Source organism: Somniosus microcephalus, chromosome 4, assembly GCF_052327205.1.
Source record: "Somniosus microcephalus isolate GS21.2 chromosome 4, FLI_Smic_1.0, whole genome shotgun sequence".
NCBI classification, from domain to species: Eukaryota; Metazoa; Chordata; class Chondrichthyes; order Squaliformes; family Somniosidae; genus Somniosus; species Somniosus microcephalus.
Window position 1 is genome coordinate 4121304 of NC_140990.1, and position 12009 is coordinate 4133312.

The window sequence follows — 12009 nt, forward strand, 5'->3', positions numbered from 1 at the left end:
TGTTCTCCTTAGAGCAGAGAAGGTTAAGGGGAGATTGACCAGAATGGTACCAGGGATGAGGGACTTCAGTTACGTGGAGAGACTGGAGAAGCTGGGGTTGTTCTCCTTAGAGCAGAGAAGGTTAAGGGGAGACTGACCAGAATGGTACCAGGGATGAGGGACTTCAGTTATGTGGAGAGACTGGAGAAGCTGGGATTGTTCTCCTTAGAGCAGAGAAGGTTAAGGGGAGATTGACCAGAATGGTACCAGGGATGAGGGTCTCCAGTTATGTGGAGAGACTGGAGAAGCTGGGGTTGTTCTCCTTAGAGCAGAGAAGGTTAAGGGGAGATTGACCAGAATGGTACCAGGGATGAGGGTCTTCAGTTACGTGGAGAGACTGGAGAAGCTGGGGTTGTTCTCCTTAGAGCAGAGAAGGTTCAGGGGAGATTGACCAGAATGGTACCAGGGATGAGGGACTTCAGTGATGTGGAGAGACTGGAGAAGCTGGGATTGTTCTCCTTAGAGCAGAGAAGGTTCAGGGGAGATTGACCAGAATGGTACCAGTGATGAGGGACTTCAGTGATGTGGAGAGACTGGAGAAGCTGGGGTTGTTCTCCTTAGAGCAGAGAAGGTTAAGGGGAGATTGACCAGAATGGTACCAGGGATGAGGGACTTCAGTGATGTGGAGAGACTGGAGAAGCTGGGGTTGTTCTCCTTAGAGCAGAGAAGGTTAAGGGGAGATTGACCAGAATGGTACCAGGGATGAGGGTCTTCAGTTACGTGGAGAGACTGGAGAAGCTGGGGTTGTTCTCCTTAGAGCAGAGAAGGTTAAGGGGAGATTGACCAGAACGGTACCAGGGATGAGGGACTTCAGTGATGTGGAGAGACTGGAGAAGCTGGGGTTGTTCTCCTTAGAGCAGAGAAGGTTAAGGGGAGATTGACCAGAATGGTACCAGGGATGAGGGTCTTCAGTTACGTGGAGAGACTGGAGAAGCTGGGGTTGTTCTCCTTAGAGCAGAGAAGGTTAAGGGGAGATTGACCAGAACGGTACCAGGGATGAGGGACTTCAGTGATCTGGAGAGACTGGAGAAGCTGGGGTTGTTCTCCTTAGAGCAGAGAAGGTTAAGGGGAGATTGACCAGAATGGTACCAGGGATGAGGGACTTCAGTGATGTGGAGAGACTGGAGAAGCTGGGGTTGTTCTCCTTAGAGCAGAGAAGGTTAAGGGGAGATTGACCAGAATGGTACCAGGGATGAGGGTCTTCAGTTACGTGGAGAGACTGGAGAAGCTGGGGTTGTTCTCCTTAGAGCAGAGAAGGTTAAGGGGAGATTGACCAGAACGGTACCAGGGATGAGGGACTTCAGTGATGTGGAGAGACTGGAGAAGCTGGGGTTGTTCTCCTTAGAGCAGAGAAGGTTAAGGGGAGATTGACCAGAATGGTACCAGGGATGAGGGTCTTCAGTTACGTGGAGAGACTGGAGAAGCTGGGGTTGTTCTCCTTAGAGCAGAGAAGGTTAAGGGGAGATTGACCAGAACGGTACCAGGGATGAGGGACTTCAGTGATGTGGAGAGACTGGAGAAGCTGGGGTTGTTCTCCTTAGAGCAGAGAAGGTTAAGGGGAGATTGACCAGAATGGTACCAGGGATGAGGGACTTCAGTTATGTGGAGAGACTGGAGAAGCTGGGATTGTTCTCCTTAGAGCAGAGAAGGTTAAGGGGAGATTGACCAGAATGGTACCAGGGATGAAGGACTTCAGTTATGTGGAGAGACTGGAGAAGCTGGGGTTGTTCTTCCTCGAGCAGAGAAAGTGATGGCAAGATTTACGATAGGTGTTCAAAATTATGATTGCCACTGGAAACGGTTCTTACTTATTCTAGCTAAACACTTCATGATTTTGAACACCTCTATCAAATCTCCTCATAACCTTCTCTGCTCAAAGGAGAACAATCCCAGCTTCTCCAGTCTCGCCACGTAACTGAAGTCCCTCATCCCTGGTACCATTCTGGTCAGTCTCCCCTTAACCTTCTCTGCTCTAAGGAGAACAACCCCAGCTTCTCCAGTCTCTCCATGTAACTGAAGACTCCCATCCCCGGTACCATTCTGGTCAATCTCCTCCGCACACTCTCTCTACGGGCTTGATATTCTTCCTAAAGTGTGGCGCCCAGAATTGGCCACAATACTCCAGCTGTGGCCTAACCCAGTGATTTACAAGGCTATCGAGGGACACGGAACTAAAGCGGGTAAATGGAGTTTAGACATAGATCAGCCATGATCCCTATCAGGCTATCGTGTGATCGCGGCGCACAATTGCTGGTGATCAGCGCGCCTGACCTTTCTCCGCTCACCTTGTTCTCGATTTGGCCCCCAACCACAGAACGTATCGGGCATCGAACCAGAAGATACCAGGGGAGCAGCTCGTCCCCGCCACCAACCTCCAGAACGCTTTCCGCATCATCAAGGAAGTGCAGAAACGCTACAAGACCCGGGAGGCAGAGGAGAAGGAAAAAGAGGTGAGGGACGCATGGAGGGGGCAAGGCCAAAGGGGGCACCCTTCCTACTTTTTTTATTATTATTGATTAAAACCTTGCGTGGGCTCCACCAGCCTTACTACTTGTTGATATTTCTTGTCGCGGTTTCCCATTGTAATATGCTGTGTCAGCGTTTCCCATGCAATTTCCCTATGTCAACTGTCACGGTGCAGTTGCCAGCTCCGGCCAGCAGGTGGCGCAGTTTCCGAGTGCTCTCCCATCTTGTACATAAGAATAATGTGCGCTCGTCAACAGTGCGGGGAACTTACTGTAACCGTGTCAGCCGTGGCTCAGTGGGCCCACTCTCGCCTCTGAGTCAGAAAGTCGTGGGTTCGAGCCCCCACTCGAGACCGGAGCCCCATAATCCAGGCCAACACTCCCAGTGCTGAGGGAGCGCCGCACTGTCGGACGGTCAGTGCTGAGGGAGCGCCGCACTGTCGGAGGGTCAGTACTGAGGAAGCGCCGCAGTGTCGGAGGGTCAGCACTGAGGGAGTGCCGCACTGTCGGAGGGTCAGCACTGAGGGAGCGCCGCACTGTCGGAGGGTCAGTACTGAGGGAGCGCCGCACTGTCGGAGGGTCAGCACTGAGGGAACGCCGCACTGTCGGAGGGTCAGCACTGAGGGAGCGCCGCACTGTCGGAGGGTCAGCACTGAGGGAGCGCCGCACTGTCGGAGGGTCAGTACTGAGGGAGCGCCGCACTGTCGGAGGGTCAGCACTGAGGGAACGCCGCACTGTCGGTTGTGACATCCTTTGGATGTGACGTTAGCCCCGTCTCCCTGGTCTGGTGGGTGTCAAAGACCCCATTGGAAGACGAGCGGGGGGAGTTCTCCCAAGTGTACTGGGGCCAACATTCTTCCCTGTACACTGAGAGGGACAGTGTCTGCCCCTCTGTCCCCCATCAGAGGAAGGATATACTTGCCTTAGAGGCGGTGCAACGAAGGTTCACTAGATTGAATCCTGGGAGGAGAGGGTTGTCCTATGATGAGAGATTGTGTAGATTGGGCCGATGCTCTCCGGAGTTTAGGAGAATGAGAGGTGATCTCATTGAAACATACAAGATTCTGAGAGGGATTGACAGGGTAGATGCTGAGAGGTTGGCTAGAATGTCTAGAACCAGGGGGCACAGTCTCAGGATAAGGGGTCGGCCATTTAGGACTGAGATGAGGAGAAATTTCTTCACTCGGAGGGTTGTGAATCTTTGGAATTCTCTACCCCAGTGGATGCTCTGTCGTTGAGTATATTCAAGGCTGAGATCGATAGATTCTTGGACTCTCGGGGAATCGAGGGATATGGGGATCAGGCGGGATAGTGGAGTTGAGGTCGAAGATCAGCCATGATCTTATTGAATGGCAGTGCCAAGTGCTTCTGCCTGCTCTCGCTAGGGGAGGGGAGGGGATGGGTAGGTCCGTGCAGTGTTGGTGACGTCTCTCTCCCCCTCTCTCTCACCCCAGGGCATCGTAAAGCAAGACTCGCTCATCATCAACCTCAACAGGAGCAACCCCAAGCTCAAGGACCTCTACATCCGACCCAACATCGCACAGAAGAGGATGCAGGGTTCCCTGGAGGCTCACGTCAACGGTCGGTCCCCCCCTCTCCTCTCCTCTTCCCCCAGTCACTGTCTGAACGCCAAGCAGATAAGGGCCAGGCTCCATCCCTGGCTTGTTACACAGGAACAGGAGGAGGCCCATTCAGCCCCTCGAGCCTGTTACACAGGAACAGGAGGAGGCCATTCAGCCCCTCGAGCCCTTTACACAAGAACAGGAGACCCATTCAGCCCCTCGAGCCTGTTACACAGGAACAGAAGGAGGCCATTCAGCCCCTTGAGCCCGTTACACAGGAACAGGAGGAGGCAGTTCAGCCCCTCGAGCCTGTTACACAGGAACAGGAGGAGGCCATTCAGCCCCTCGAGCCTGTTACACGGGAACAGGTCATTCAGCCCCTCGAGCCTGTTACACGGGAACAGGTCATTCAGCCCCTCGAGCCCTTTACACAGGAACAGGAGGAGGCCCATTTAGTCCCTCGAGCCTGTGACACAGGGACAGGAGGAGGCCCATTCAGCCCCTCGAGCCTGTTACACAGGAACAGGAGGAGGCCATTCAGCCCCTCGAGCCTGTTACACAGGAACAGGAGGAGGCCCATTCAGCCCCTCGAGCCTGTTACACAGGAACAGCCTATTCAGCCCCTCGAGCCTGTTACACAGGACCAGGAGGAGGCCCATTCAGCCCCTCGAGCCTGTTACACAGGAACAGCCTATTCAGCCCCTCGAGCCTGTTACACAGGAACAGGAGGAGGCCATTCAGCCCCTCGAGCCTGTTACACAGGAACGGGAGGAGGCCATTCAGCCCCTCGAGCCCTTTACACAGGAACAGGAGGAGGCCCATTTAGTCCCTCGAGCCTGTGACACAGGGACAGGAGGAGGCCGTTCAGCCTCTCGAGCCTGTTACACAGGAACAGGCCATTCAGCCCCTCGAGCCCTTTACACAGGAACAGGAGGAGGCCCATTTAGTCCCTCGAGCCTGTGACACAGGGACAGGAGGAGGCCCATTCAGCCCCTCGAGCCTGTTACACGGGAACAGGAGGAGGCCGTTCAGCCTCTCGAGCCTGTTACACAGGACCAGGAGGAGGCCATTCAGCCCCTCCAGCCTGTTGCACACGAGCAGGAGGAGGCCGTTCAGCCCCTCCAGCCTGTTGCACAGGACCAGGAGGAGGGCATTCAGCCCCTCCAGCCTGTTACACAGAAACAGGAGGAGGCCATTCAGCCCCTCCAGCCTGTTACACAGGAACAGGAGGAGGCCGTTCAGCCCCTCCAGCCTGTTACACAGGAACAGGAGGAGCCCATTCAGCCCCTCGAGCCTGTTCCACCATTCACTCAGATCGTGGCTGATCTGTATCTCAACCCCGTATCCCTCGAGACCCTTACCCAACCAAAATCTATCGCTGTCAGTCTTGAAAGCTCCAATTGACCCCGAGCATCCACAGCCTTTTGTGGGGGGGAGAGTTCCAGATTTCCACCACCCTTTGTGTGAAGAACTGATTCCTGACATCACCCCTGATCGGCCTGGCTCTAATTTGAAGGTTCTGCCCCCTTGTTCTGGACCCCCCCCCCCCCCCCCCCACCAGAGGAAATAGTTTCTCTCCATCTCCCCTGTCGACTCCTTTAATCATCTTCAACAACTCGATTAGATCCCCCCCCTTAATCTTCTATACTGGAGGCAATACAAGTCTCGTCTGTGCAACCTGTCCTCGCAATTTAACCGCCTCAGACCCTTCAACACCTGTCTCCCATTGCCTGAGCTCCAATGTCGAATGTGTCGTATGTCCTGCGTTCAGGCGCTGTGTAGATTTAAGCCATTACTCTGAGACTGAGATCGGCTGTGTTCCCCGCTCCTGGTCTTCACATTTCTGACATTGTGGATTTCCTCTTTGCCTCTCGCGCTGTCTGCCCGCCACCCCCCCCCCCCCCCTCGCTCGCGCTGTCTGGCCCTCACCCCCCCCCTCGCGCCCCTCGCTGCCTGGCCCTCCCCCCTCGCTCGCGCTGTCTGGCCCTCCCTCTCGGGCCTCTCGCTCTCTTTTCCCCCTCTTTCTCCCTCTCTAACATGTCTGGTTTCTCTGCAGGATTCCGGTTCACTTCTGTGCGAGGGGATAAAGTGGACATATTGTACAACAACATCAAACACTCCATATTCCAGCCCTGCGATGGCGAAATGATCATCGTCCTACATTTCCACCTCAAGGTGTGTCTACCGTGGGGGGAGTGTTCGGGGCAGACAACGGACGCCTCACTGAGAGAGCGAGGGAGGGGGAGTGATAAAAGACGGAGAGTTAGGAGAGTAACTGAAAGGCTTTTATTAGCAAAGAACAGAGCATGCCTCTCGTGGTTGAATGGTTTCCAAGAAGGCAGGGGGCTGCAGAGCAGTCACCTTTATACCTGGGCATGTGGGTGGAGCCAGGGGCAGAGCCAGCTGAGGCATGCATAGATACAACAGTGTGCAACAACAACGGTGAACAACAATAACAGTGGTTTACCACATTCGCCCCTTGTTTAAAATAGAGTCCGGCGGGGTGAAGTGTACTAAAGGTTCGTGTAAGTAAGTCTATCAGGTGGCCTTGTCTGACGTCCTGATCGTCGCGGTGATGGTGCAGCATCCAACGTTGAATCTGGCGTCTCGTTGAGTGGTTGGGTGGTCAATGACGGGTCCTGGGGCTGCGGCATGCCGTCTACAGGGGTTGGGTTGTGGGTAGTGGTGGATGGCACTGGTAGTGTTTCCGGGGCACCCGAAGGTGCGAGGTCTCGTATGGAGACTGTGTCCTCCCGCCCGTCCGGGTACGCCACGTAAGCATACTGGGGGTTGGCGTGGAGGAGGCTCACCCTCTCGACCAGGGGGTCCGTTTTATGGGACCTCACATGCTTCCGCAGTAGGACGGGTCCTGGAGACGTCAGCCATGTCGGTAGCGAGGTCCCCGATGTGGACTTCCTGGGGAAAGTGAACATTCTTTCATGGGGGGTGGCATTGGTGGCCGTACAAAGCAGTGACCGAATGGAGTGGAGCGCCGCAGGGAGGACCTCCTGCCAGCGAGAGGTCGGAAGGCCCTTAGATTTTAAGTTTAAGAGGACGGCCTTCCAAACCGTCACGTTCTCTCTTTCCACCTGGCTGTTCCCCCGGGGGTTGTAGCTGGTGGTTCTGCTTGTAGCAATACCTCTCGTGAGCAGGTACTGACGGAGTTCGTCGCTCATAAAGGATGAGCCCCGGTCGCTATGGGTATAGCTAGGGAAGCCGACCAAGGCGAAAAGGTCATTCAGACATTTAATGACCGTGGTACTGGTCATGTCTGGGCAAGGGATGACAAACGGGAAACGGGAGTACTCGTCAATTATGTTGAGGAAGTACACGTTGCGGTCAGAGGAGGGGAGGGGCCCTTTAAAATCGACGCTCAGGCGCTCGAAGGGGCGAGTGGCCTTGATCAGGCTTGCTCTGTCTGGCCTATAAAAATGCGGTTTGCACTCGGCACAGATTTGGCAGTTCCTGGTCATGGTCCTGACCTCCTCGATGGAGTTGGGCAGGTTACGGGATTTGATGAAATGGAAGAACCTGGTGACCCCCGGGTGGCAGAGGTCATTGTGGAGGGTCTGCAGTCTGTCAATCTGCGCGTTGGCGCATGTGCCACATGATAGGGCATCTGGGAGCTCATTGAGTTTCCCGGACCGGTACAAGATATCGTAATTGTAGGTGGAGAGTTCAATTCTCCACCTCAAGATCTTGTCGTTCTTGATTTTGCCCCTCTGCTTATTATTAAACATAAAAGCTACTGAACGCTGGTCAGTGAGCAGGGTAAATCGTTTTCCGGCCAGGTAATGCCTCCAATGTCGCGCCGCTTCCACAATGGCCTGGGCCTCCTTTTCGACAGAGGAGTGTCGAATCTCGGGGCCCTGGAGGGTCCTTGAGAAAAAGGCCACGGGTCTCCCCGCCTGGTTAAGGGTTGCAGCTAGGGCGAAGTCAGATGCGTCGCTCTCCACTTGGAAAGGGATGGACTCATCCACTGCGTGCATTGTGGCCTTCGCAATATCTCTTTTTATGAGAGTGAAGGCTGCACATGCCTCTGCTGTCAGGGGGAAGGAGGTGGACTTGATGAGGGGGTCTGGCTTTGTCCACATAGTTGGGCACCCACTGAGCATAGTAAGAGAAAAACCCTAGGCATCTCTTCAGTGCTTTTTGGCAGTGGGGGAGGGGGAGCTCCATAAGGGGGCGCATCCTGTCGGGGTCGGGGCCGATGACTCCGTTCTCCACTACGCAGCCAAGAATGGTGAGGCGCGTGGTGCGAAACATACATTTGTCCTTGTTGTATGTTAGATTCAGCCGCTGGGCCGTACGGAGGAATTTCTCTAGGTTAACATCATGGTCCTGCTGGTCGTGGCCGCAGATGGTGACGACGTCTAGATAGGGGAAGGTGGCCTGCAGCGCGTTCTGGTCAACCATTCGGTCCATCTCCCTTTGGAAGACCGAAACCCCGTTGGTGACGCCGAAGGGAACTCTGAGGAAGTGGTAGAGACGACCGTCAGCTTCAAAAGCTGTGTACTGGCAGTCCTCAGCCCTGATGGGGAGCTGGTGGTATGCCGACTTCAGATCAATCGTCGAGAACACCCGGTATTGTGCTATCTGATTGACCATGTCAGATATGCGGGGGAGTGGGTATGCATCTAACTGGGTGTAGCGATTGATCGTCTGGCTGTAGTCAATAACTAGACGCTGTTTTTCGCCAGTCTTCACTACCACCACTTGTACTCGCCATGGGCTAGTGCTACCCTCAATAATCCCTTCCTTCAGGAGTCTTGCTACTTCGGATTTAATGAAGCTCCTATAACCGGCACTGTACCGCCTGCTTTTGGTAGCGATGGGCTTACAGTCGCGGGTGAGGTTAGCGAACAGGGGGGGGGGGGGGGGAGACTTTAAGCGTGGAGAGGCTGCAAATGGTGCGCGGCGGGCGATTTAAAAGCTGCTGGCTGCAGACTGTGAGTGGGGGGAGGGGTCCGCCGTACGCTAATGTGACACTTTTAAGGTGGCACTGAAAATCCAACCCCAGTAGAACAACAGCGCAGAGATGGGGCAGGACAAGAAGTTTAAAATTTTTGTATTCTGTGCCGCTTACTGAAAGGGTCACTACACAGTAGCCACCGACGTCTGCTGAATGGGATTTGGAAGCCATAGAGATCCGATGGCGCGTTGGCAGGACCGGGAGAGAGTAACCGTGCACCGTGTCGGAGTGGATAAAGCTCTCCGTGCTCCCGCTGTCGAAAAGGCAGGTAGTGGCGCGGCCCGTTTACCGTAATGTCCATCATGGACCTGGACAGTTGGTGAGGGAGAGATTGGTCCAGCGTCACGGAGGCCAGCGTATGGTCGAGCGAGTCGCTGTGGGTCGTCAGACGAGGCGGTGGTTGAGTCCGGGTCACCCGCGATTGGAGTTGGAGGCGCCCAAGATGGCGGACAAAATGGCTGCGCCCATGATCCCGATCCCCACGCGGCTGGAGGTGTCCAAGATGGCGGACAAGATGGCTGCCCCCACGGTTCACACGCGGCGCTGCTGGCGTTAGCGGTTTTACCTTCGCAGGCTCGGCCGAGTATCTGTAGTGCCCGTAGGAATGCCTCCACCGATTCCCCGGACTGCTGTTTGCGGGATCTCAGGAGGTGTCTGGCATAAACCGTATTTACCGGGGCGTGTGTATTGTCCTTTTAGCAGATCGATGGCCGCCGCGTAGGTAGTCGCGTCCTGGATGAGCGTGTAGACTTGGTGGCCCACCTTGGAGGCCAGGATTTTTAGTTTGTTTCCATCTAGTGTCACGGCTGAGGCTTCCAGGTAAGCTTCGAAGCAACGCAGCCATTGTGCGAACTTGGTAGACGAACCAGTCTCTTGAGGGTCGAGGTCCAGGCATGTTGGTCTGAGGGCATGCAAGCAGCGCCTGCTGTTCAGCGTTTGGTGCCGTCATTTCCTGCTGCTCAGCGTTTGGTGCCGACATTTTGTCTTTGTTAATAAAATTGATGCGCTATCAATTACTCATAAAAGACGGAGAGTTAGGAGAGTAACTAAAAGGTTTTTATTAGCAAAGAACAGAGCATGCCTCTCGTGGTTGGCTGGTTTCCAAGAAGGCAGGGGGCTGCAGAGCAGTCACCTTTATACCTGGGCATGTGGGTGGAGCCAGGGGCGGAGCCAGCTGAGGCATGCATAGATACAACAGTGTGCAACAACAACGGTGAGCAACAGTAACAGTGGTTTACCACAGGGAGCTCCTAGGTGGCGGCTGTGAACTCTCTCCCCCCCCATCTCTCTCTCCCCCCCCCTCTCTCTCTCTCCCCCCGCTCCCCCCTCTCTCTCTCCCCCGCTCCCCCCTCTCTCTCTCCCCCCGCTCCCCCTCTCTCTCTTCTCCCCCGCTCCCACCTCTCTCTCTCCCCTGCTCCCCCTCTCTCTCTCTCTCCCCCGCTCCCCCTCTCTCTCTCTCTCCCCCGCTCCCCCTCTCTCTCTCTCTCCCCCCGCTCCCCCTCTCTCTCTCTCTCTCCCCCTCTCTCTCTCTCTCCCCTGCTCCCCCTCTCTCTCTCCCCGCTCCCCCTCTCTCTCTCCCCCGCTCCCCCTCTCTCTCTCTCCCCCGCTCCCCCTCTCTCTCTCTCTCTCCCCGCTCCCCCTCTCTCTCTCTCCCCCGCTCACCCCTCTCTCTCTCTCCCCGCTCCCCCTCTCTCTCTCTCCCCCGCTCCCCCTCTCTCTCTCTCTCCCCCGCTCCCCTCTCTCTCTCTCTCTCCCCCCGCTCCCCCTCTCTCTCTCTCTCCCCCGCTCCCCTCTCTCTCTCTCCCCCTCTCTCTCTCTCCCCCGCTCCCCCTCTCTCTCTCTCCCCCGCTCCCCCCTCTCTCTCTCTCTCCCCGCTCCCCCTCTCCTCTCTCTCCCCCGCTCCCCCCTCTCTCTCTCTCCCCCCGCTCCCCCTCTCTCTCTCCCCGCTCCCCCTCTCTCTCTCTCTCCCCCGCTCCCCCTCTCTCTCTCTCTCTCATCTCCCCCTCTCTCTCTCCCCCCGCTCCCCCCTCTCTCTCTCCCCGCTCCCCCTCTCTCTCCCCCGCTCCCCCTCTCTCTCCCCCGCTCCCCCTCACTCTCCCCCCGCTCCCCCTCTCTCCTCTCTCCCCCGCTCCCCCTCTCTCTCCCCCGCTCTCCCCCTCTCTCTCCCCCGCTCCCCCCTCTCTCTCTCTCCCCCTCTCTCTCTCTCCCCCGCTCCCCCTCTCTCTCTCTCCCCCCCCGCTCCCCCTCTCCTCTCTCTCCCCCGCTCCCCCCTCTCTCTCTCTCCCCCGCTCCCCCTCTCTCTCTCTCCCCGCTCCCCCTCTCCCCTCTCTCTCTCTCCCCCGCTCCCCCTCTCTCTCTCTCCCCCGCTCCCCCTCTCTCTCTCCTCTCCCCCCCGCTCCCCTCTCTCTCTCTCCCCCCGCTCCCCCTCTCTCTCCTCTCCCCCGCTCCCCTCTCTCTCTCCCCCGCTCCCCCTCTCTCTCTCTCCCCCCGCTCCCCTCTCTCTCTCTCTCCCCCGCTCCCCCTCTCTCTCTCTCCCCCGCTCCCCCTCTCTCTCTCTCCCCCGCTCCCCCTCTCTCTCTTCTCCCCCGCTCCCCCTCTCTCTCTCTCCCCCCGCTCCCCCTCTCTCTCTCTCCCCCGCTCCCCCTCTCTCTCTCTCCCCCGCTCCCCTCTCTCTCTCTCCTCCCCGCTCCCCCTCTCTCTCTCTCCCCCGCTCCCCCTCTCTCTCTCTCCCCCGCTCCCCTCTCTCTCTCTCTCCCCCGCTCCCCCCTCTCTCTCTCTCCCTCGCTCCCCCCTCTCTCTCTCTCGCTCCCCTCTCTCTCTCTCTCCTCCCGTCTCTCGCGCTCTCTCTCTCTCTCTCTCTTTCCCCCCCCCCGTCTCTCCCCTCGCTCCTCTGTGTGTGTGTCTCTCTCTCTCGCTCTCCCCCTCACTGTGTTCTGACCTCTCGGTCTCTCCCCAGAATGCCATCATGTTT

At 56.9% G+C, this 12009-nt stretch overlaps 1 protein-coding gene across 1 annotated transcript in view; it reads left to right on the plus strand.

Moving 5' to 3' along the window:
* Window positions 1-12009, plus strand: part of supt16h (SPT16 homolog, facilitates chromatin remodeling subunit) — a 107057-nt gene that overhangs the window by 77528 nt on the left and 17520 nt on the right. The window contains exons 15-17 of the mRNA XM_085984291.1: window positions 2354-2489; window positions 3959-4085; window positions 6123-6241. Coding sequence (XP_085840417.1) covers window positions 2354-2489; window positions 3959-4085; window positions 6123-6241 — 382 coding nt within the window. The remainder of the gene's footprint in view (window positions 1-2353; window positions 2490-3958; window positions 4086-6122; window positions 6242-12009) is intronic.